Genomic DNA, 22,664 nt, shown 5'->3' with positions numbered 1-22,664 from the left:
TGCAGAGTATGCATAAAAAAAGTAATGCCTCAAACACCAAGGGTTGTGGTGTCCGACAAGGAAATAAAGCGAATGACTGCAAGACCAGTGAAAAATTAGAGCAAGTAGCTCTGAATGTGTGTTTTGATAGAATATTTACTAGAAATGAGAAATGGATGGAGAAATGTTAACACATGCAAATGCTGGTACAAAGGAAGTAAGTAGTATTAAAACTGTGTTAAGGAATGAGTGCTTCTTGAAACACACCACAGTCAGATGGGCAGTGACAAATTTGAAATATAAATTAAAAAATAAACAATAAAACAAGCAAAAATGGCTGTGTATAAGAGTGTTATTCTGCTCACTTTGTTATATGGAAGTGAGCATTGGGTAAATCAGGAGAAACATCAATATAGGTTAAATGCAGTAGGAATGTATTATTTAAGAAATGCATATTGTAAAATGAGGAGATTGGGTCAATTCAATGCTGAAGTAACGTGAATTGAATATACTCTTTGGTAATTTGACTTCAAAATAAATCTGTGTTCCAATTTTTTTATCCAAAACAAATAAGCTGGAAATGGAAAAACAACATAGTTTAAATACTGATAGTTCATTTTTATACTTATAAACAGCATATTACTAAGCTCAGTTTGTCGTCTCATTCAGTTTAGCACCCAAGGGAAGATTTGAATTTGCCCATTCTTAGGGCCACTTCTGGAAGTTGCCTTTAAGCTTGAACTGGACAAGTACAGTGCTAGAGTTCTACAGTACAATGTGATACAGTGGTAGTTCTTAGAATTTTCTGATTAGCTTATTATATGAAATGGTTAAGTCAGGCCCTGAACCTGTAGAAACTTTGCTTTGGATTTTTAAAATATGAGTGACCAGTTAAACACATGCACATACTAAAGAGCTAAGTTAGGAATAATCATGAATGTACCTACAGAAATGGCCATCGCAGGGGTTCCCTTAGAAAACTAACATCAGAGAACAGTGTGGATATCATCTTATCAACTCCAGCTCTAAATATAATTATACTTTCAAACAGATTTTTTCTCAGTTAAAAGACTATGTAATCAGCTATTATTGTAAAACTGCAAACCATTTAACGCTATTCATGTTTACAGTTATGATGTGATTAGCATATCACACTATTTCCATGTATGTTTAGCCCTCATTTTATCTACTTTTATTCCTCCTAGATTTCCAAGATGCTGAACCATTGGCTCACAGCACTAAAAACCCATCCCTTCCCTTTAATCCTGTAACACGCAGTCCACAGAATTTTCTTGGCAGTAGCAATACAGTGATTTTCATCAGAAATGTTACAGAAAGCAACTATAAAACCATGGGCAAATTCAGTCTTAACCATAATTTATTTGAAGCGACAGAAAAACCCTGGATTCCTACAACTACCCAACATTTCTCTAGCACTACAAAGCAGGTAAGATAATTTATTAACTGGAACAGCTTCCCTTTCCTCAACTATATCTTGGAATAAAAAAGAAACAACAGGGCTATTATCCAAAATATTATTCCAAACTTGTGATAAATAGCCCATTGGTTCTGATAACTGGCATTGATGTGAATTGTAGTACAATGTTGTCATCCACAAGTCGTTAGGAGCTTCCAGAGGCTCTTGCCCCACAGATAACTGGGTGTGAGACTCTCTGATTGAAGTAGGACTCTAGGGAACAAATGAGATTGTTGCTGTTGTATCGCCCTCCCTGCTGCCAAGCATGAGCTGGTGGATTCCATTGCTGGGCTGGTGGCTTAGACCCCAAGGCTTATGGTTCTTGGGACTTCAATCTGCCACCCAGCAACATTGAATCTGGGACAGCTCAGGAGTTCATGGCCATGGAACTGTCCCAGTTCATCAGGAGCATGATGGAGACTAGAGGTTACACATTAGACCTGATTTTTATCCCAGGGCAGTTGAGATATGATCTGGTTTTGGAGGACATAGCTATTAGTCTGTTGCCATGGCTGGAACACTTTCACTGATCACTGATTGATTTGCAGCTTACTGGTGCCATCCCACCCTCAGTGGGATACAGCCTATTAGATGGCAGGTAACTGATGGACCTGGTTGGGATTCAGAGGGAGCTTGGGCATTCCATGAGGGTTTGGTGGGTAGTTCAGCTGAGGCCCAGTTTGCAGTCTGGAATGGGTGGGTGGCTGGGTCTTAAACTGGATTGCCCTGGGACATCCCTTAGGTTTCTGAGGAACTTCGGGAAAAAATGGTTTGGCTTCTTTGCTCTTCCAATCTGTTGTATTTTTCTTTTAATAAGTTGGCTGTTAGGTATAAGCTGCCCAGAGTCATTTGGGAGTTGGGTGGCCTATAAATTAAATCAATAAATACATAAATGTGGAGGGCATCATATTTGGGAGATGTTGGTCTGGACCCTTAGTTTGCTTGCAGCCATCACTGATATCCCTAGAGAGGCAATAATAATCAAAGAGCAGTATGGAGGTAAGTTGAATTCATGCTCAGGGTTTGGTCACAGGTTTCTCATGTGTCATATTAATATCATACTATAGCTATGTTGAATTGTATGAGCAGGAGAACAATGACTGCTACTCCACTTGGCAGTCCAGAAGTGACTGCTCAGAAAACTGGAAGATAAGCCTAGAGTAGAATTCATTCTTGGTTTACCACTGCTCAAAGTGTGTTAGAAAGCCAGCATTAGCCTATTATCACTGTTTTGGGAAAATTATTAGGTAAAGGGTACACATACAAGTCTCAGGTGTTAATGAAGGATAAGACTTCTGCATAATGTGTTAAACTACCTCTCTCTTTTCCTCCTCCCACAAACAGATACTCTGCTCCCCTCTCATTTTGTGGGTTTCTGATGGATCATGATACTACATTTCTCTCTCTCTCTCTCTCTCTCTCTTGCTTTTGACTATTTGCAAAATAAATATCCATCTAACTATCCATCTCTTAGGAAGCAATTTGTTTTCAGTATTTATGAACACATATTGGACTGTATTAAATGCAATGTATTATCATGAACAACAACATTTCTTCATACACATAATGAAAACCTTGATGCTGCTGTTATATCTGATTGAAGCCAACCTATTTTCAAGACACAAGAGTACTTGCTTTGCATTTTTAAAAATATTTGCTTTAGAGCAACCTTGGGTTGCAAATCTATAGCTCGCTCTTTGAAGCTATGAGAAAAACTATGCAATGCCCATTTCCTCCTTATTAAAGAGAGAGAGAGAGATTAGTAGTTCTTTTTAAAAAGCTAGGAAACCTTGGGAAAGGAGGAGGAGGGTGGGGGAAGGATTTATTAAACTTGTATGCTGCCCAACTCTCAACAACTGTCAAAAACAGACTGGAACCTGTTCTTGGGGATATATCCAGGTATTTTTCCACTTTACACCAGACCTTTCGATCACTTGACACAACCTCTTCACTTGGCAGCTAGGGGCAAAGATATAGAACTGGGTATCATCAGCACATTTATGATACTACTCCCCATACCAACAGATGACCTTACCCAGCAGCTTCATGTAGATATTAAAAAGGAGAGGGTATAGGGTAGAACCACAAAGCAGGGACATAGGGCTTAAGCACTCCTCTCTCACCAACACCAACTAGACCTTAACCAACCAGGAAAGGCATCGATCTGTTATACAGATGTCTGCACTTACAACTTTGAGGACCCTGACCACTTCCTCAGGACTAACTACCCAGCTAGAGTCCAATTCAGAGCGAATCTGAGTGACTTTATCCACCAGGATATCAACTAGTCCTCACAATGACCCCACAGGTAGCCCAGTGATCCCTCCTGAGCTAGAAAAGAATGGGTCACCTTGAACAGAGCCTCTGGCTGACACTAGGGGGTCATGATTAGGATAGAGAAATAAGCCTTTTTCTCTGCCCTTATCACCACAAAGTAGGTTATAACAAAGGCTCTTACCTGCATCTGCTCAGATTTGCTCCTAGTTTTCCACCAGCAGAGCTCCAGGTCCCTCTTCTGTCATTTCATCCTCTGAAAACCAGGGGCATTCCAGGATCTGCACACAAAGAAAGTGTGTATAGGCATGATCCAATTTAAAACCGCTGCTACCCGTTTGTTCCAGATGGCAACCAAGGCTTCAGTTGAACTGTGTATCAAAACCTCAGGAACAAACCCAAGCTCCCTCCCAATATTCTCCATTGGTGACTGGGGTGGGCCTATCAAATGGGCCCCACTTCACTGTGGGGGGGGGGGATGCTATGGTAAAATCCAGGTTCACTAGGTAGTGATCTGTCCATATCAAGGGACAGATGGCAATATCCCCAACTGTAGATCATGTAGCTACAACTCCAAGAGAGATCCAATGCATGGCTCCCCTAACATTTGGGCCTCTGACAAGCTGGGCCAGATCCATGGTTGTCATGAACTCCCACATTGCCTCTGAGTCTGCCCCCAAGGATGGCAGATTGAAGTCCTCCAGCAGCATATGTCTGTATGCCCTCATGCAGAGTGGGGAAGGAGGCTTGTACACTAGCAAAACTCCCATCTGATCCTTAAGGCCCAACCTCACAAGTAGAATCTCATACCCAGGCATCTGTGGGTCAGCACCCCTGGCAGAATTCAGTGTTTACCATGACAAATCAGTACTATCTTTAGTGTTTAGTTTCTACTCTGACTACTAGTCAATTTTCCATAGTTCCTCTTATGTTCCTATGTACATTTTGATTTGGGGGGGGGGAGTAAGATTAATGTTTAATTCTTCAGGGCCATTTCAGACTTTACACTAGTGTCTCTGACTTGTTTTCTGTCTGTCTATTTTTTCTGAATACGATTCCTATAATCACGTACTCTCATCTGTGCCATTTTGAAGACCAAGGATACAAATCTGTATCAGCTGATATAATGCTGTAAGACTGAACTAACCATATGAAACTAAACAAATGGACAAAAATGATTTCTAGGGCTGCTTGACAAATCAATTAAAATAAATAAAAAATCAGTATGTGTAAGTAATGTACAATATACCCCAAATCTCTGGAATACTGCAGTCCAAGTAGAGCAGAGGAAAGGGATGCTATTGTGGAAGTATTTGCCGGATTTCAAGACCTTTCAGACTTCTATTGTGAGATATAAGGTGTACACGGGGTGAAAGGGAGGATGAAATAAGAACCTGTTCCAGCTGTATGCTTTGCTGTCAGTCTAGGAGGTTGTTCATAGAATGGAAGGTTAGGGATCTTCTGCATGCCCCAAACCTTTCTAATTCCATCTCAGGTATGTCCCCCTTTTTGATATCACCGAGCATTAATGAGAGAGAAGCAAGGGTGATGGACGTTTTCACATCGATTAGGAGGTGGCTTGTGAGATGGATCTTCATCTTTACCTACAGAATTTTCTTTTCACTGGCAAAGAGAAAGAACAATACCTTTTTAGGATTGAAAAGTTTGCTAAAAATATAGCCATGGCCATATTGATTTTTAATTATATTTTATCTTTAAAATCAATCTTACCAGTGGAGTGAAAGTAAAATTTTAAATGGGATTAAAGAGCAGCCAGGAAGTTGCAAACCATTAGCCACCTATCTCAGCTACATAAAGCTTATTCTAACTTTTATAATGCTTCTCACATTTAAGTTTTTTGAAGAAGCCTGATAATACAATTTCATTCATACTTGATTAGAAGCAAATTGCACTGAATTCTGTAGAATTTATTTCTGAATAATTATGAAGCATTTAGGACTGTATTGTTACTAATGAAGAATCACTATGGGCACTTACTGTCAGACACTGGCTTCACCCCACTAACCTTAGACATCCTGCCACTGTGGGAATGTTCTCATGGCTTCAGTTGAAGAGGAAGTGGGAAGAAGAAGATCCATCCAGCTGGCCAATAGAAGAGTAAAAAAAAATGGTATTCCAGCCCATGTTCCACCCTTCTATTCTCATTTCCTCACTGCATTTTCTTTCAGTGAGAAAAAAAAAAAGTTTCATTGGCAGAACAACAAAGCTTCATTTCTGGATACTCCTGAGGCATTTTTTTGGTGGGGAGCGGGGAGCCAAGACAACAGACTACCTTGACTTCAGGAAGGAATGGGAAATGTTGAGATAGGGTGAGGTTTCACCAATGAGAAGCCACCCATCCTGCAGCTCAGGAGGACATGTTGCATACTACCCTCACAATATTTTCTCTGGAGCATGAGTTCGGAAAATTGATCAACCCAGCTTCCCAAGCCATATAGTACCTTGGGGGATACGGGATCAACTGCCAATGAGTAGGGCCAGTGAGTCCTTCTGAGGGAAGTAGCCCTTCTTCAGGTTTTAGAATTCTTTGGGGTATTTATGACATGTAGAGAAGGAATGATCCAGTAAACATTACGCATTTCAACCACTTAGAAAGTACCCTGAATGAATGACACTTCTTATGGATAAATAACTGGATAAAGAAGAGGAAACAGATGGCAAAAATACATAGGCAGTCGTGGCGCCAGAAGGAAATCAATGGCCTAAATAAATGATTTGGAGCAAGGCTGAACTACAGTTACAGCAAATACCACAATATTCATTACAGACCTGCAAAGCTTCGAAGGATAGTCCAGTCTATCAAAATTTAAGTGAAATATCCCATTGAAATAGATTTGGGAGTCAAAACAGAGACCCCCTTTGATTCAGCAAACTGAATCAAGTGGCTGAAAAATACTTCATAGCCTTGTGAAGGACTACACAGATCCAAGGGATTTCTGCTGTTTCTGTGGATTTCCAGACAATATAGTATTTTACAATTTCCATATGTTGAAAATGCTGAGGGGCAGAGGTTGAATGCTGTCTAATGAATCTAATTGCTTCATTAAACATTCTGCTTTTCACTGGTCTTTTGGGGTGGCAAGGTCAGTATACATTTACTTTCTCAGCTCCAACTTCTTCTTTAATTAGTACAACCCCAAGCCTTAATTACGCTCAGAATATTATACTTCTGTGATGGTCTTGCCAAGGCAACTGAGAGTCTGGATTAGCTATCAACACTCTGGGCTCACGGATGACCAGTCCAGGACATACTCTTAGGTCAAATTGGCATGCACCCTTGGGTCAAAACTTACTTTTAAATTCTGTATGATTGAGGCAGATTTAAGTTTCTAAACAGTGAATGAATGAGTTCCAGGCTAACTCTTATAGGTACTGGCCAAAACATTACTCCTTTTAAATGTATTTATTATAAATCATTTGTACTGGGAGGCCATTCCAGAAGACTAGTGCTGCTACTGAAAAGCAGCGCCTTCAAGCCTTGGCCTCTTCATCTCCCAAAAGTGGGAAATAACCAGCAGCTTTTTACAGCACCATCAAACTGGTTGAGCCAACTCTAGCAGGAAAATACAGTCCTGAAGGTTGCTTGGTGCTAAGCCATAAAGACCTTTAAAGTTTAAAACCAGCACTTTAAATTGTTACCAGCATACTGTACCAGCATACTGGTAGCCAGCATACTGGTAACCAGCACAAGTCTGCAGCACAAATGTAAAGTGCTGACTAGCACAGAGACAACAGCACATAGAACCAACTGAATCTTTCAAGTGGTCTTTCAATGCCCATGTGTTGCAGTAGTCCAAGTGGGTTTAAAGAGGGCACGAGTCACTGTAGCAAAATCCTCTCACCCCAGGTAAGGTCACAACTAGTACACCAACTGAAGCCCCTCTGGTCATAGCCTCCACTTGCTGTTCCAGCAGGACCCCTTAGTCATGGACCTGCTCCTTCAGGGGTAGTACTTCCCCATCAAGAGGTACCACTGGAGCAGATAGAGAGCCTCAACAAACAGTAACTCCATTTTGCTGGGATTCAATTGCAGCCTGTTATCTTCCATCTAGCCCCACACAGACTCTGGGCACCAGGACAAGACTTCAGTGGTACCACCAGCTGGGCTTGGGGTAGTGAAGTAAAGCTGTGTATCATCAGCAATTTGACAATAATGAACACCAAATGATGAGGTGATCTCTCCCAGTGGTTCCATGTAGATGATACATAGTAGGAGAGAGAAGAGCAACCTCTGTGGCATCCCACATGACAGCAGCCACCAGCCCAATCTCTCCTCCCCCGTGATAATTAACTGGAACCATCCACTAAGCAGGAAGTGGAACAACTGCAAAATGGCACATGCCAGCAGAAGGATACCATGATTAATATCAAAAGCTGCCAAGAAATCTGAAAAAACCAGGCCAGGCACACTTCCCATCCAGGTTCTGACAAAGGTTATCCACTAGATGACTAATACAACCTTATAATACCATGTCCCACTTGGTTACATTCTCTTAGGGACCCTGTCCAACTCTCAGACACTTATATGACCCACCCTTCAACCCACTGCTAATAGGCCACCTTACAGGAGTCTCTATGTCTGGTCCAGGTGAAAGAGAGATCAGAAGCCAATAGTGGTGGCCATAGCTCCAATGGTGCTGCTGCCATTGTGGCCACAGTTTGGCAATCGCTGCCACTTGAACCCCAACAGCACTGTCATCCCAATTGCCATTTCTCCCCAGTTGTCTGACCTTTTGGTCATCCAAAACCTAGGTAGTCTTCTCCAACAGCCCAGCAGGTCTTAGATCACTGGCATTAGATCATTCCACAAGCTGAGTCCTATTCACCTTCCTTCAGCCTTGCTAACATCAAGTCCTGCTTAAATTATATTCTCTCTTCCAATTGTCCATCTTACAGACACCTTGAACTGTCTATTCACTAGTGCAAGATAAACAGTAAAATAAAAACCATGGGAATGGTAGGAAAGTGGTGAATGCCCTTCTCTCTGTACTAGCCTCCTCCTCTGTGACCTTCTAATCTCTGTTGTATTTCAGTTGCTTGCTTATGCCTCCTTTGTTATCTAGCAGTAGCCAGGGAGCAAGAGATCTGACAGAATTAGGCCTTGTCCAGAACAGGGCAAGTTTTATCAGTCTGTCCTAGCCAGCTTGGCATCCTATTAAAGAGTGTGATGAGGGAGCTCTTCCCAGGAAGGGCCAAGTTTGCCAGGTCTGTCCATTCTGCTGGTATCCACAAAATTGGAAGTAGCAAAGTTACACCATCTCGTAAGAGCATGCCCATAGGCCTTCTTTATTATCATAGGAAGTTTAACACCTCCGAAAAGCAAGTGGACAGATCACTTTCAATCAGTTTTTGAGAATTATTTCTAGTTTGATGTAGAACATCTTCTGCATTGGCTCAGCACATAAGCTCTTTGCTGGATAATCTGGAGGTGCTATCTCTGTCTTGAAAAGAGGTTCATGGGAATATTTAAAAAAAAATTGTGGTGGAATCCTTGGAAGTACCAAGCTGAAACACGCTGGGGTTAATGTGTGAAAGTTCTATCATCCTTGTTGTTTATATTCTATTTTCCTCACAGTGAAGCAGCTGCAAGCATCTTTATGCTTCCCCAGTATAGGCCATGGATAATTTTTTTACTCTCAAACTGTTTTGAATTTAAGTTTGCCTCAAATTATACATTCAGATGGAATCATGACCTCTTCAAATCTCAGAGCTCCAATACAAACTGAATCAGCACTAAGGCACACAGATTATTTGGGTGATGAAAATTCAAGCAAAGAACCCCAAAAGGATGGCTCAAATCTGCTCTTAAGAATGTATCTAAAAATGGGGAATTAGTTACAATATGAGTGAAAAACTATTGAAGCAAGCACTTTTATGTTGATGAGATTTGACTTGCTGATAACTCACAGGAAAATAGACTTTGCTGTCAAGGCAAATTAATTTAAAAAGTGCTTAGATTTTTTTTTTATTTTCATAAAAATGAAACTGAGGAATGGTAGATTTGAAGAAAATTTCAGGTATCAGACAAAAGGAGTGATTTCACAACCCTTGAATAAACTTTTTAAGGATTTGTATAAATGCTGTATAGTTAGAAGGGTTCTCTTCAGACCAGTTCTGAATGGTTTTATGAGCTGCTGAGGCTTGTTGTAGTACTTACAGGTTGTCTATTTATAAGCTGAAATAGGAAATAGGCAGTGGTTCCTAGTAGAAGTTAGAATCTGAAATCCTGCAGGGACTCCATCTCTCTCTCTCTCCTTTTTTTTTTACAAACAAAAAGTTATTCTTTTTTTCTATGTTAAAAATAATTTGTTAACACCATTCTCCAAGAACAAGCCCATCTATTTGCTTTTAATTATGTATATTTCTAATGGAAATTTACTTGGGGACAGAATGATAGTTCCTTTAAAGCTGATGCTGATGGAAGAAAAAAGTAAAATAAATTAGTCATTTTCCATGTTAACGTTTTTCCTTTTTCCACAGAACTGATTATTGTGAACATAAGGTTGTGCTTGATATGATATTCAAGATGGGAGAGGCTATATTGATTGTGGAGAAGAAAAGTAACTGCTCTATGCTGATTACTGATTTACTCTGCTAAGATAGCAAGAAGGAAATTTGCGAGTCCTGTTTTGTTTTTTTTGAACAAGACCAAAAAAAAGCTACAAAAGTTTGTTAGGGAAAAATGGCTACTACCTCGGCTCTGAAAGGCACTGAAATCTTCCAACAGCCCAGCTTTGCCGACACTGTTGTTTTGGGGTTCTCCACCACCCTGGCCTTCTGCGGGACCCATAATGTGCAGTTGTGATTCGGGTTAGAAAATCCTTCTAGCCTCTGCTCAGGTCGCTTGGTCAGGCGTGGCCCTTATTAAAAGGCAATAGCGGGAAGAAAGGTGTATTTTCTTGAATCTGATCAACTTCAACCTTCGCTTTAGCCTAACGCTGCGTATCCAATCCAAAACTGTGAAAGTAGTTACTGTTGCCTTCTGGAAGTGGCCAAAATAAGACGCCCAGAGGCCGGGAAAGTGGAGAGGGCAAGTGACTCGGACAAGCCGAGCTAAAACTGAGTTAAGTGCGAAGCCAAGAGATTTGCATAGGACATTCCAAGGGGAGGAGAAACGCCTGAAGGAAATCATCTCCTCTTCCATCCAGTGTCAGAAATAGCCCTGGGAAAGAAGTCCCAGACGAGGGAGGGAAGGAGGAAGGAAGGAAAAAGGGAGGGGTGGAATTGCTTGCGGCGGCGGCGGAGGAGGAGGAGGAAGGGGGGGCGGTGATAGGACGGGTAGGTAAGAGCGAGGCAGAGCGCCCGGGCTCCGGGAGCAGCGGAGAACCAGCGCGGAAAGGGAAAGTTCGGGCGAAAGGTGGCGGCTGGCGGAGACTAGAAGAAGGCTCGGAGTCGGAGGTCCGAGGCGCCTGGCAAGGGCCGGGTGAGAATGGCAGCGTCCACGCCGCGCCTGCAATCCGCCGCGGGCTACAATCCGGCCCGCGGGAAACTTCCCAGGAGCCTCCGGACAGCCTGCAAGGGTCAAGCTGGCCACTAGAGGGCCGCCGTGGGCTGCTGCGTCTCTCGACCCCTCGGGCACGGGGGAAGCCACCCGCCGCCGCCGCCGCCGCCGCCGCCGGCGGGGCAAAAAGAGGTTCCTCGCCCCCAGCCTTGCAGATCCAAACGGATGGCAAGGCTGAGATGTGGAGCGGGAGGCTCTTGGTGGATTCTGGCGCTGGCCCTTCTCAAGGTGGGTGAGAGGCACGCGCGAGGGGCCGAGGAGGGGGCTGGCCAGGTAGGGCGCGCATCCCCCTTGCCGTCTTGCTCCCTCCTCCCGCGCTGGCTCTTCCTTTTCCTATCAGTTCTTTCTAACTGCTTCCCATGACTGCGCCCTCCGCCTCACCGTACCAAGCAGGTGGAAGTGAAGTGAACTTTCGACGGTGGAAACTCTGAGCACCGAAGGCGGTCTTTCAAAGGGATTGAGTGCTGGGTCATTATTTCGGGAAGATCGTGGGTCATACCTTCCCTTCGTCCGCGGCTTTAGGCACCCTAAAGTGAGAAGAATGGGACTCCCATATCCGGGCTGCAAAAATCCGGGCGGTCGGGAATATGCAACAACTCCTCTTAGCTGCCATTTAGGGACCGTCTGTAATTTTGCAGCCCTTGTGTTAAAGAGGTAGACTCACACCTGCCTGCACACCCATGTACAGACACACCTAGGAAAAGTGATAGTTCTGTTCCATGGCTTGGATTTTGCACATTTTTCTGGATTAATTAATACAGAGAAGGGTGTTCATACAGCTTCCCTCAAAACTGTGAACTATTTCAGGATGATGTGTTGAAAATGCAAGGACCTTAGATTTTGCCCAGTTCTCTTAGGTGAGGGTAAATCAGGAAGAGAGCATTTACTCCTAAAAGGCATGTGCTGTTTCTCATTGTTCCCTAGAGCGGCCTAGGAGCTCCAGTCAAATGCACCATCAACCAGACAGAATGGAAGGTCTCCAGCCAGTCAATTTATCTCAGATGGAACAGTTCGGGCAACCTCTGTAACTTCAGTGTAACCTGTAGCTCCAGCAAGGCTTCATCCAGGGATTGCCAGCCCATCCAGAAGCACAATGGTTCCTATGAGTGTGACTTCAATGGCTTGGAAGCTGGGACCTTGTACTTGCTCAAGATTGTTTCTCTCTCTGATGGAGAAACTAGCAATATCACCCTGCAGACAGGTATGAATGACAGGTACAGGTTGGCTGATCATTTGGGGGATGCTTAGAAACTGAGAAAAAACCTGATCTCTCCTAGTTTCACCCTCATGCTACTCCTGAATTTGTAGGGATTATTACGTAACATGAAATTAATGTAAAAGGTTCCTTAAACACCACCTCTCCATTCTTAGTTTGGTCACTGATTTCAAGAGCTAGATTACATGCAACAATATGATTTGAAACCTCTTAAAAACATTTGTAATAGCTATTTTAACTGTGTAGTCTTTATTTTTATTCTCATTTACAAATTAGAAGTTCCTAATTGCTATAGCTGTTAACTTCTTACTAAGCATATTTCCTTTTATGAGGGTTGATTCATTCTACTTTGGGAATCTTTCCTACCTATATTAGCCCTGCCCTAGTTAGTACTTATCAGCTTTCCCCAAACTATTGACCCCTAGATGTGTCTAGCTATAATTACCAGCATCTCCAGCCAGGGTGGCCATCCTGGGTGGGGATTAGGGGATTGAACTCCAACTGATCTGTGAGATACCAGGTTGGAGAATGCTTATCTGGATATTGATTTATGCAGGAAATGTTGATGCTTGTTCATAAGTACATCTGATTTCCCCCTAATAGTCACATTAAAATAACTCTGAAAATATATTGCCGCCATTCCTAAGGTACTTAATTCAGATCACTCATAAAACTCATGTAGCCATGTAATGTTGCAAGGAGCCATAAGGCATTTAGGAGGTCCTAAATCTTTTTTTTAAAAAACCTGCATTGATAATAATTAATTTTAATACGAGCACAAAACAATTGTACAATATTTTTATAAGAGGATTTTATATATACCACTATGTCTATATACTATATGTTCCAATATATCAAGCTCACAACAGAAGTATTAAAATGGCATTGGGTATGTGTGTGTGTGTACATAGATATATAAAATAAATATTGCATATACGTTTTGAAATATAAGTAGCCAATTGTGAGTTTCTTCTGATTCTAATTTAACTACAAGATCAATAGGAGACTTGTCTGTATCCATAAAGAGCATAAAGACAGAGAGGTGGGTCATCAGCAGAAAAGAAAACAATAGTAAAAGATATGAACTTTCACTACCTGAACACTGTGTTTGTGCGTGCATGTGTGTGTAGTAAAGTTTTCATTTCCTGTCTTTCACATTTACAACATGATTTACACCTAAAGTAATATTTCAATGTGCCCTTTTCAATCTTGTAGTAATGTCAGAAATTATTTCATTACACTTATACTTACAGTAGTGCCATGTAACAAAAAAATTAAAAACTGTATCAGAAGAAGAGTTCACTTAAGCTCTATAAAATAGGTTCAAAGACATTCTGACTATGTAAATACGACATGTTTAATCAACATGTTTTTCTTTCAAGATAGTTATGTGGAAAACTAAAGATTCTATATTGAATAAATGATTATTAAATAAAAACAAACACCAAATACAAGATAGAAATCGAAGTAAGAATAACATAATGAAAGCACAGTGAATTTATTTAAAATCCTTACAAAAATGAAAGCAATCAAAAGTTCACCAAGCCTGGTTTCTTATATAAATCTTTTTGTTGTTGTTGCTAGTATATGTGCAAAGAATTGTAAAATATCTTTATAGAAATATTTTATTTCTATGATATATCACTTTTGGGCAGTTGCTAGTCAAGAACTTTGCAACAATGTAAATGGTTTTTAAGTGTTTGCTTCCAGACCAGAGTTTCAGGCCAGGCACTTCCCAAACTCATTGTTCCTTTGTTCTAGCGGATGTCCAAAGGACTGAGTGTTTTGTGTTCTGAGCTAGATAGATTAGATAAAGACTGAATTTCTGAACTTTGCCTTCTAGGCACGCAATCTTTTAATTTGCTTTAGAAGTTGATTCCCACCTCCAATTTATCATTTTCAGACTTATTTATATGAAGAGCAATCCAGTCAGTGAAGCCTTCTGAAAGTCTCTATGTTACATACATAGGAAAATACTTTCTTTTGACTAAGACTGTTGGCCTAACACCGTTAGTTGTCACAGATTGGCAGCAATTATTCGAGTCTTGGGCAGGACAAGTAGAGATTAAACCTAGAGCTTTGCTTCATTCTGCTGTTGAATTAAATAGGTCGTGAACAGGTTAACTCTGAGCCTTTTCCATCCTGCAAGTTCAGAGTTGGTAACAAATAATTCAAAACATAAAGCTGTTTACCAACTGTTTCCACCATATCTCGCTACCAACTAATAACCGCCATGTTCCTCTAGTGACCAAATTCCAGGACCATATTTAGAGTTTTATAAACAACATAGAGGTGTCAGAAGATGATTATTGCATCCTTCTTCACCTGTAGTTTCCAAAATTCAAAATATTTTATTTCCTCACTCCCTTAAAATGGTTAGTCTGCTGTTTAGGACATAACTCTCATAAGGGAAAAAGCTGAGGATAGGTTTGGGAGATGGGTGGTTTCTTTTTATTCAAATGCTTCCAAAACTGAAGAACACATGACCTCTTAAAAAAAAATCCTTCAAAAACTTCATAACTTATGGGAGGGGAAGTAGATTGAAAGGTAATTCTGTGGATGAAGAAATTCATTTTTTTCTCCAGGGGACTTTGATCATCTCTCTTATAAAAACAGTTTTTAAATATTATTGTACTGTTTAGAAGGGAAAAAATGTAAAACGTGTGTGAAAAGCTTGGCTATTGATCACTTAGTGCCTAGTTTTACAAAACTGGAAGAGGAAGAACAAATTTATCTATCTACGCACAGACACACACAAATACACACACACACACACACAAACATATACAGTACATGCTTGCATACAATTATATGTTCTCTGTTCCCTTTACGGCTCTGGGCAACTTATAAGATACAATAAAAAGGTGATGGTGGTGGTGGTGGTGTTATAATATGTGTGTGTGGGGTCTATGTGTGTGTGTTTACATATATATTTTCGATGCCATCCCAGTTGATCCCAGAACTGCCTTCGAGGAATTATTTATGTATTTATTTGATTTATATCCTTTTCATTCAGGAGCTCAAGGCGGTATACATAAAACTTTCTTCTCCTACTTTTCCCCCAGCAGCAACCCTGTGAGGTAGATTGGGTTGAGAGACAGTGACTGACCCAAAGTTACCTAGTGCATTCCCAAGGCTGAGGGTGCACCTTATTCTTGGTCTCCTGTGCTGACTGTGGAAGCAGATGTCATCAAGGGCAGTCTGTGCCTTACAGGCCTGCATTACAGCAGTTCCACCACAAAATTTAGCTACAAAGTTATGGAACAATGAATTGTATTAGTAAGTAGAATCTAGGGGGGAAAGTTCTATTCAGAAGGAATATATAGTGGGGAGAATACAGTACAAGAGTGAGATCTGATTGGCAGCCTAGAAGGACAGCTTGCTTCTTGAATGACTTTTGCTAGCCTCATCCAGTGAGCCTGTTGGTGGAGCACGTGCATCTCTCCTGAAGTGTTTTTAGTCTGGACCATGCTGTTCCCCAGGGTGACGAAAGGAAAAGTCTAGACCAGTGTTCCCAGAATTCCCCAGCCAGCCATGGGAGATGAAGTCCACTCATCTTAAAGTGGCCAAGTTTGGACAACACTGGTCTAGACCAAAAGCAATGTAAGAGACACCTGGCGAGACTACACACTGAGAACACTCCCTCTGTATTTTGCCATTGTATGTTCGTTCTTTGTATAGTGAGGAAGGAAGTGCATATGAAAGAAAACACATATCATAGCCACCTCTAGGTCATACCTTTGCAACTAAGGTATTTCAGAAGGCATTTAAACAAGTTTGTTAAGGGATTGGTTAAATAAATTCTAACCAAAGCAGCACCTGGCAGTTTTCTGTAACAGCATAGAACATTACGAAGATTAAGACTGAGTGGTCCCCTTTATATTGTAGTCACTCCCAAAACTACGTATTCTTCCTCCTTCCCCTTCCTTTACTGAAGGAAGTACTCAGGCATAATCACATGCTTGTATATTATATAGACCATCCTTGTTCTAGAACAATTGCATTGTTTGTGCCACCCTTTATTCATAGCAGTTGAAGAAGAAAGGCAGGAACAAAATTCTCTTGCTTTAGATTTTAATTTAATTGATAATTAAAATGTTAATTTAATTTAATTTAATTTAATTTAATTATAAATATTTATATCTATATACACCCAGGCAAAAAGAAATGTGTATTATAGGTAAGGTTGCAGCCTTTTTTAAAATTTCCTTAGGCCTGGACAATTTAGCTTTTTTCACATCTCCCTTCTTCTAGTCCCCAGCTATCTCATCCCTGCTGGTCTACCTTCTTTATTCTTCGATACGTGGTTGAGCTCAGTTTAGATCTTGAATAACAGCTACTCATATTTTTATCTTACATATAAGAAGTATTCAGGCAATTGATATGCTTTGAAATATAGGCTTTGCTCATTTGGTTTCTATCTTGTTTGTCTTGTATTTGTTCGTTGGAAACTCATAGATCCTTTGCCCCCTGCAAGATTTGAAATTAAGAAGGAAAAAGTTACAACTACCACTTTACGGGTTTGGTGGAGCCCATCCTTTGGGAAAGTGGACTGGTATGAGCTACAATTACTTAATGGCGTCAAAAAGGTGGAGGAGATACTAGTGCCTGGAGGCATTTCTAGAAGTGAACAGATATTTGCCAATCTCATCCCTGGCAGCAAATATATCATCACCATCAGAGCAGTTTCTGGAAATAAAAAAAGCTCATCAGTTGACATCAGTGGCTCTACTGGTAAGATTGCTGGGTATAACAATATTATATTCAGCAATATTATTTCACTTATGCATGTAATTTCTGTTCCCCTAAAGCAGTGTTGTCCAAACTTGGCCACTTTAAGATGAGTGGACTTCAACTCCCAGAATTCCTGGCTGGGGAATTCTGGGAGTTGAAGTCCACTCATCTTAAAGTGGCCAAGTTTGGACAACACTGCCCTAAAAGGGAAAACCACGTTAACAAATTAGAATTCCTTAAGCATAAAATAATTTTGAAGTGGTTTGGGAATAACCATAGACATTTGTGGGGGGCCATGGGATGGCAAATGACAAAAGACACATGCTGACATCATTTTGCAAATATTGTGATTTATGTATTTGCATCAAACAGCAGGATTCAAGCATATAATTAGGGCATTTACCTGTTGATGCCACTTTGGTTTGCTCAGGACACTGCAGACAATGAAAGTCAGCAGAAATCCACCATTTAGCAGAAAAGTTAGCATTTAGTCATCTATAAAGAAGCATTAAAGTGAGGTTTTCTCACATTATTTATAGCAATATTGCTATAATATTTAATTTATTCATTATTTATTAACATATATAATTTAATTTAATTCATTATAAGAATATAATATATATGTATATAAGAAATATAATAATAAATATATAATATAAATATATTTATGATTTATTATAAATATTCAGATGCTATATGCTATAATTTTATATATATATGTGTGTATATATATATAAACTGTGTCCCACACTGTAGCATCTGAAAAAAATTGGAACTTGTCAGATCCACTGAGCCTACAAGTACGAGAATTCATAGTCAACTGCTGACCACAGTGGCTGGAAATTCTGGGGGTTTTAGGCCTGAATATAAGTGAAGGGCACTAGGTTTTCAGAAGGCTAAATTAGAGGAAGTCTATACGGGGATTTCTCTGCTGTCACAAACCTGCCTGAACAGATATTGATGGCAGATGCAATAACAAAATTAAAAAAAAACCCTGAACTGATATTGGGTAGAGTAATTCAGACAATGTCCTGATTGGTCTTCATTTCCCAAATAGCATGAAAGCAAGTGATGCAGAAGTCTAAATGGGAAAATAAAGTTCAGAAAATCATAATTAATATCCAAAAATATGATTTGATTGAAACAGAAGTAAGGTTTCACTGAGGAAGTTAGGCATCATTCTTGATGCATAAATTTTAATCTGCAAAATTGGATGTCTCTTCAGAATACAGATAAATATTTCACTGAAAGCTAGTTATCTTTGTTTAGTAAAATGTATATTTTAAGGGGGGGGGGTGTTTCTAAGGCTGTTAAAATATTTACAATATTCTTTGTGTAACCCTCTCCCTTTTCTTCTTTTCACAGTTCCTTCGCCAGTCAAAAATATCAAGATCTCAAGCAAGGTGCAATCATTCCATGTTTCTTGGTTGCCAGGGGATGGCCACGTGGACCAATACAGGCTAGTTTTGCTGGAAAAAGATACTATAGTTCAACAGATGAATCTAGAGAAAGATGTTTTGTCATACAATTTTTCAGGATTAACACCAGGATGTCTATATAATTTGACGATTATTTCCAAGTCTCAGGGGATGGAGAACTATAATGTAAGACAAGTAAGAACTGGTAAGATTTTACAAATATTTTCCTGAATAAGATAAATAATTAAAGGGTAAAATAAAACCACTTTTTTTTTCAAAATAAATCCCAGATTTATTCATATAGATGTCCTTAAAATTAATTGCAATAGTATGTGATGTATCATAAAAAGTGTCTGTGACTTTAATGGGAAAAAGTAAAGAGATTTAAGTCTTGAACTATTTCAGAATAAGAAGATTTTATTCTAATTTAGAATATTTTATACCTCCACTGACGGCTGTCCCATTCGTCTCAGTTAAAGGGGTCTTAGAACTCAACAGGACACATTTCAACAGACAATGATTAGATGAGGGTAAATAAATAAAATATAGTCAGCACTTACCATTTTTATATGTTATTTATATATATAACCAAGTGCGTCCTATCATTTTCATCAATGTTACTTTTTCTGGTTCAGAAACTTATGAATCCTGAAAAAAAGCCAGCTAATTTCAGGAGCAGTTAAATATTGGATACTTGTATTCAATTCTATATGCAATAGGAAGTCCAAAGCTTACAATATTCAAAACTGATAAGGCCAAGTTAAAAGTGTGATTGGAATATGTGAGATATTTTATGGACTGTTAAATGATTCAAAATGCTTTGATCAAAATATATATCTGATTTTTGGTCAGTACTGACTTTTCTACCACATAGAATACTCCACAATATTTTAACATGATTTCATCACCAGAGAAGGGCTGTGAAAATAGTAGATTGTTATGAATATGTTACAGAAGCTAAGACCTACTGCTAGACAGAGAACCACTACACTGGTGTCAAGCTAATGGAGCCTGTAAACGATAATCTCTATTACTTTGTTGGTATTGATAATAGAATTGTTTCCAGTTCAAAATATATTTAATACAGAACTGTAAGGATGTGCAACGCTTACTGATTTGAGAATGGACCATTCCAAAGAAATCCAGAACATTTCATTCTCACTGTGATCATGCCAGATCTCCACCCATGCCATTCTGGGGTGGTTCAGTGGATTCCAGAAGTAAATCCTCCAAATTGGAAGTAGGAATTGCAGTTACTCCAGGAAATCACTGAACCACCCCCAGAATAACATGCTGAAGAATGAGTTTTGCATATACCTATAGTTCTGGTGCAAGCATTTGGTCTACTGTACTTAATAGCTAATTTTTTAAACTCTTTTTTAATAGCTCCAGCTAAAGTCTTAGATTTGATGGTAGCTAATGATGGTAGTCTGGATACACTGAAAGTGTCATGGAAGAGGCCTTCAGGGAACCTTGATTTCTACAATGTCACCTTATTTCATCATGGGTCTTTTAAGGGAAGCAAAACTTTACAAGCACAAGTCACAGAGACTTATTTTGACAAGCTAATTTCTGGAAGTCTGTATGAAGTGAATGTCAATGCAATCAGTGGTGAATTGTTCACCAAAATGACAGCTCTTGGAAGGACAGGTACGTTTCTAGTTTTTCTAAGCACCTTCTAATCAGGAGTATTTTGATCTTTTGTGCCAATTGGTTTCTATGCAGTCAGTACTATGGATTGGATTTAGAGTACAGTTAGAATAGTCCTACAATATTAATTAGTAAGTAATGAACTAAATGTATGTAAAAGACTGTGCAGAGATATGCTCATTTGCCATCGTAACTGTTGTATGTCTGCTTACAGTCTGACTTTTACAGTAATTTGTTCACCCTGCGCCATAGAGGATGTAATGATATTATAACTGGAATAGAGCACAATTAAAGAGGAAGACTGCCGATGGAAGAGATGCTTAAAATTCTCACTATAAATCCTATACCTAGCCATTCCTTCTCCAACTAGGTTCAGTCCCAAATGGAGAAACAAGTTAAAATATATCTGGCAAGGAGAATTTGTACTGTAGATAGGAAGGGAGAGTTTGTACTGTAGATAGGAATAGGATTACCAACTCCTTCTCAGGTAGTGATTCTACCCTGCCATTGTGTTGCAAATCTTGCATTATATAGACACAGGATTTTAAATCACAAATTGGGACTTTGTAAAGTTTTGAAAAGCATTTAAATTTTAATCAGTATTACCTGAGAACAGAACTAGGAAGTTACTGAATAAATGAATGCTAATAGAATAGCAACCTATAGAAGAACAGTTTATTCTGTGATAAACCAGTGTCCTTTTCCCTGGTATCATTTTGCATTCTGTGTTTCAGTTCCCCAGAAAGTTTCAGAATTGAAAGCAGACAGCATGGGTTGGTTAAGATGTCTGAAAGTAAGTTGGCTTCCCCCGACGGGAGACTGGGACAAATATCGTATTTTATTGTTTGACCGCTCTACATTACTGCTGAATACTACGCTGGAGAAATATACAAGAGAATACATCATCAAGGATTTAGGGCTCATTCCTGGAAGACAGTATGAAGTGGTTGTTACTGTAGAAAGTGGAGGCTTGCAAAATAAAGCCCACTGCAAAGGCAGAACAGGTGAGAAAACTGTTTGTTGGGGTTGGGTTTTCTCCTATTATAGCCAGCAGAAACTTTGGAAACTTAAAAAGAGATTGTCTGGGATGAGATCATGGAATATAAATACAAATGTTGGGTAAGGGACTGTGAAGTACATAAAAAAGATTTGAGACCTACTGCTTTAAGTCAATTAAAGGAAAGCTGTCGACTCTGAAATAAGCAACTGCTGTGGGTAGAAAGTTAAGAACTCTACTTTTACAAAAAGGAAGGGAGTAGTCTAGAAAACAAAAGATAGGAGGGTGTATAAGAAGATCGGGGTCAGAAACCCTGCCTTATCTTATACCTCGTGTTGATTGTTTTTCCTGCTACACCCTGCCTTTTGGTCCTTTAGACTTTATACACATTTTGACTCTTTGACACTGTGTTTTTCATAAGCATAAAGTGCAGGTTATTGTGGGCTACAGAAGTGTATGATTCCTAGGCAAAAAGAGAAGCTGCTATGAGATGCAGATGACCCACTTTCAAGGCAGCATTATCCTATAACGTGCATATTTTATATCTGTTTGCTTGCTTGTTTGTGCATGCCTTCAAGTCAGTGTAGACTCCTGGTGACTGCCTGGCTTAGTCCCTGCAGTTTTCTTGGCAAGATTTCAGAAGTGGTTTGCCATTGCCTCCTTCCTAGGGCTGAGAGTGTGTGACTGGCCTACAGCCACCCAGCTGGCTTTGTGCCTAAGGCAGGACCAGAACTCATGGTTTTCTGATTTCTGATGCCTTAACCACTACACCAAGCAGGTTTCTATCCTGGTGCCTGACTTCCATGTTTCCATTGAAAACTGTTCTAAGAAAATTAATCTGATCAGATGTTCATAACCGTGTTTGTTGATATAGATAGATATAGATATAGTAAATGGAAGCAGACAATGGATCATGCCTTTTATTGCTCTTCTTTGAATTCTAACCACATGGAAATTTAATTTAGAACTTTGATTGCTTGTAGGCATTGGCCTTGTTTTCACAACGCATCTAATTGAATCAGTCACTAATCTAGTCAGATCTCCTTACCAGTGGTTCTAGTTACACAATCACACTAAATATGTCGAAACATAAGAGTACTCCTTGTAGTAGGAATACTAGAAGGTTTCATGATAATGTAGCTCAAGGGTATCTGTGGGTGGGTCATTCAGAGGGGCTCCATAGCCATGAGATCAAAGCCCTTCTCACTGTGCATTGTCCCTTTTTTATGTGAATGGAAAAGTGCACGGTTTTGATCATGCAGTCACAGCTGGCATCTTGATTTATTTATTGTCCCTATGGGTGCCCCTTGTTATAGTGCCTTGGCTTGGCTATCTATGACTTGCCTACTGCAACTAATCAGTGTTTAGGAGATGTACTGCTAAGTCATGAGTTCTGG

At 39.8% G+C, this 22,664-nt stretch overlaps 1 protein-coding gene across 3 annotated transcripts in view; it reads left to right on the top strand.

Moving 5' to 3' along the window:
* Nucleotides 1–22,664, top strand: part of PTPRB (protein tyrosine phosphatase receptor type B) — a 77,360-nt gene that overhangs the window by 16,725 nt on the left and 37,971 nt on the right. For 2 of the 3 annotated variants that reach the window (XR_015796415.1, XM_007422935.4), the window contains exons 3-8: nt 1,185–1,426; nt 12,177–12,453; nt 16,927–17,202; nt 18,568–18,825; nt 20,007–20,270; nt 21,005–21,274. Coding sequence is in view for 2 of the 3 variants with exons in the window: in XM_007422935.4 (XP_007422997.1) it covers nt 1,185–1,426; nt 12,177–12,453; nt 16,927–17,202; nt 18,568–18,825; nt 20,007–20,270; nt 21,005–21,274 (1,587 nt within the window). In the remaining variant the exon portion in view is untranslated. Of the gene's footprint in view, nt 1–1,184; nt 1,427–11,003; nt 11,481–12,176; nt 12,454–16,926; nt 17,203–18,567; nt 18,826–20,006; nt 20,271–21,004; nt 21,275–22,664 lie in introns of those variants that run through there. The other variant, XM_025163204.2, reaches the window with a different exon arrangement.

This window comes from Python bivittatus, unplaced genomic scaffold (genome assembly GCF_059951505.1).
Source record: "Python bivittatus isolate LINGU-HERP-01145 unplaced genomic scaffold, Pbiv_v1 ctg000330_np1212, whole genome shotgun sequence".
In the NCBI taxonomy this organism is placed as follows: domain Eukaryota; kingdom Metazoa; phylum Chordata; class Lepidosauria; order Squamata; family Pythonidae; genus Python; species Python bivittatus.
Note: the sequence above shows the minus strand (reverse complement) of the source record. Positions and strands in the feature narration are given on the sequence as shown.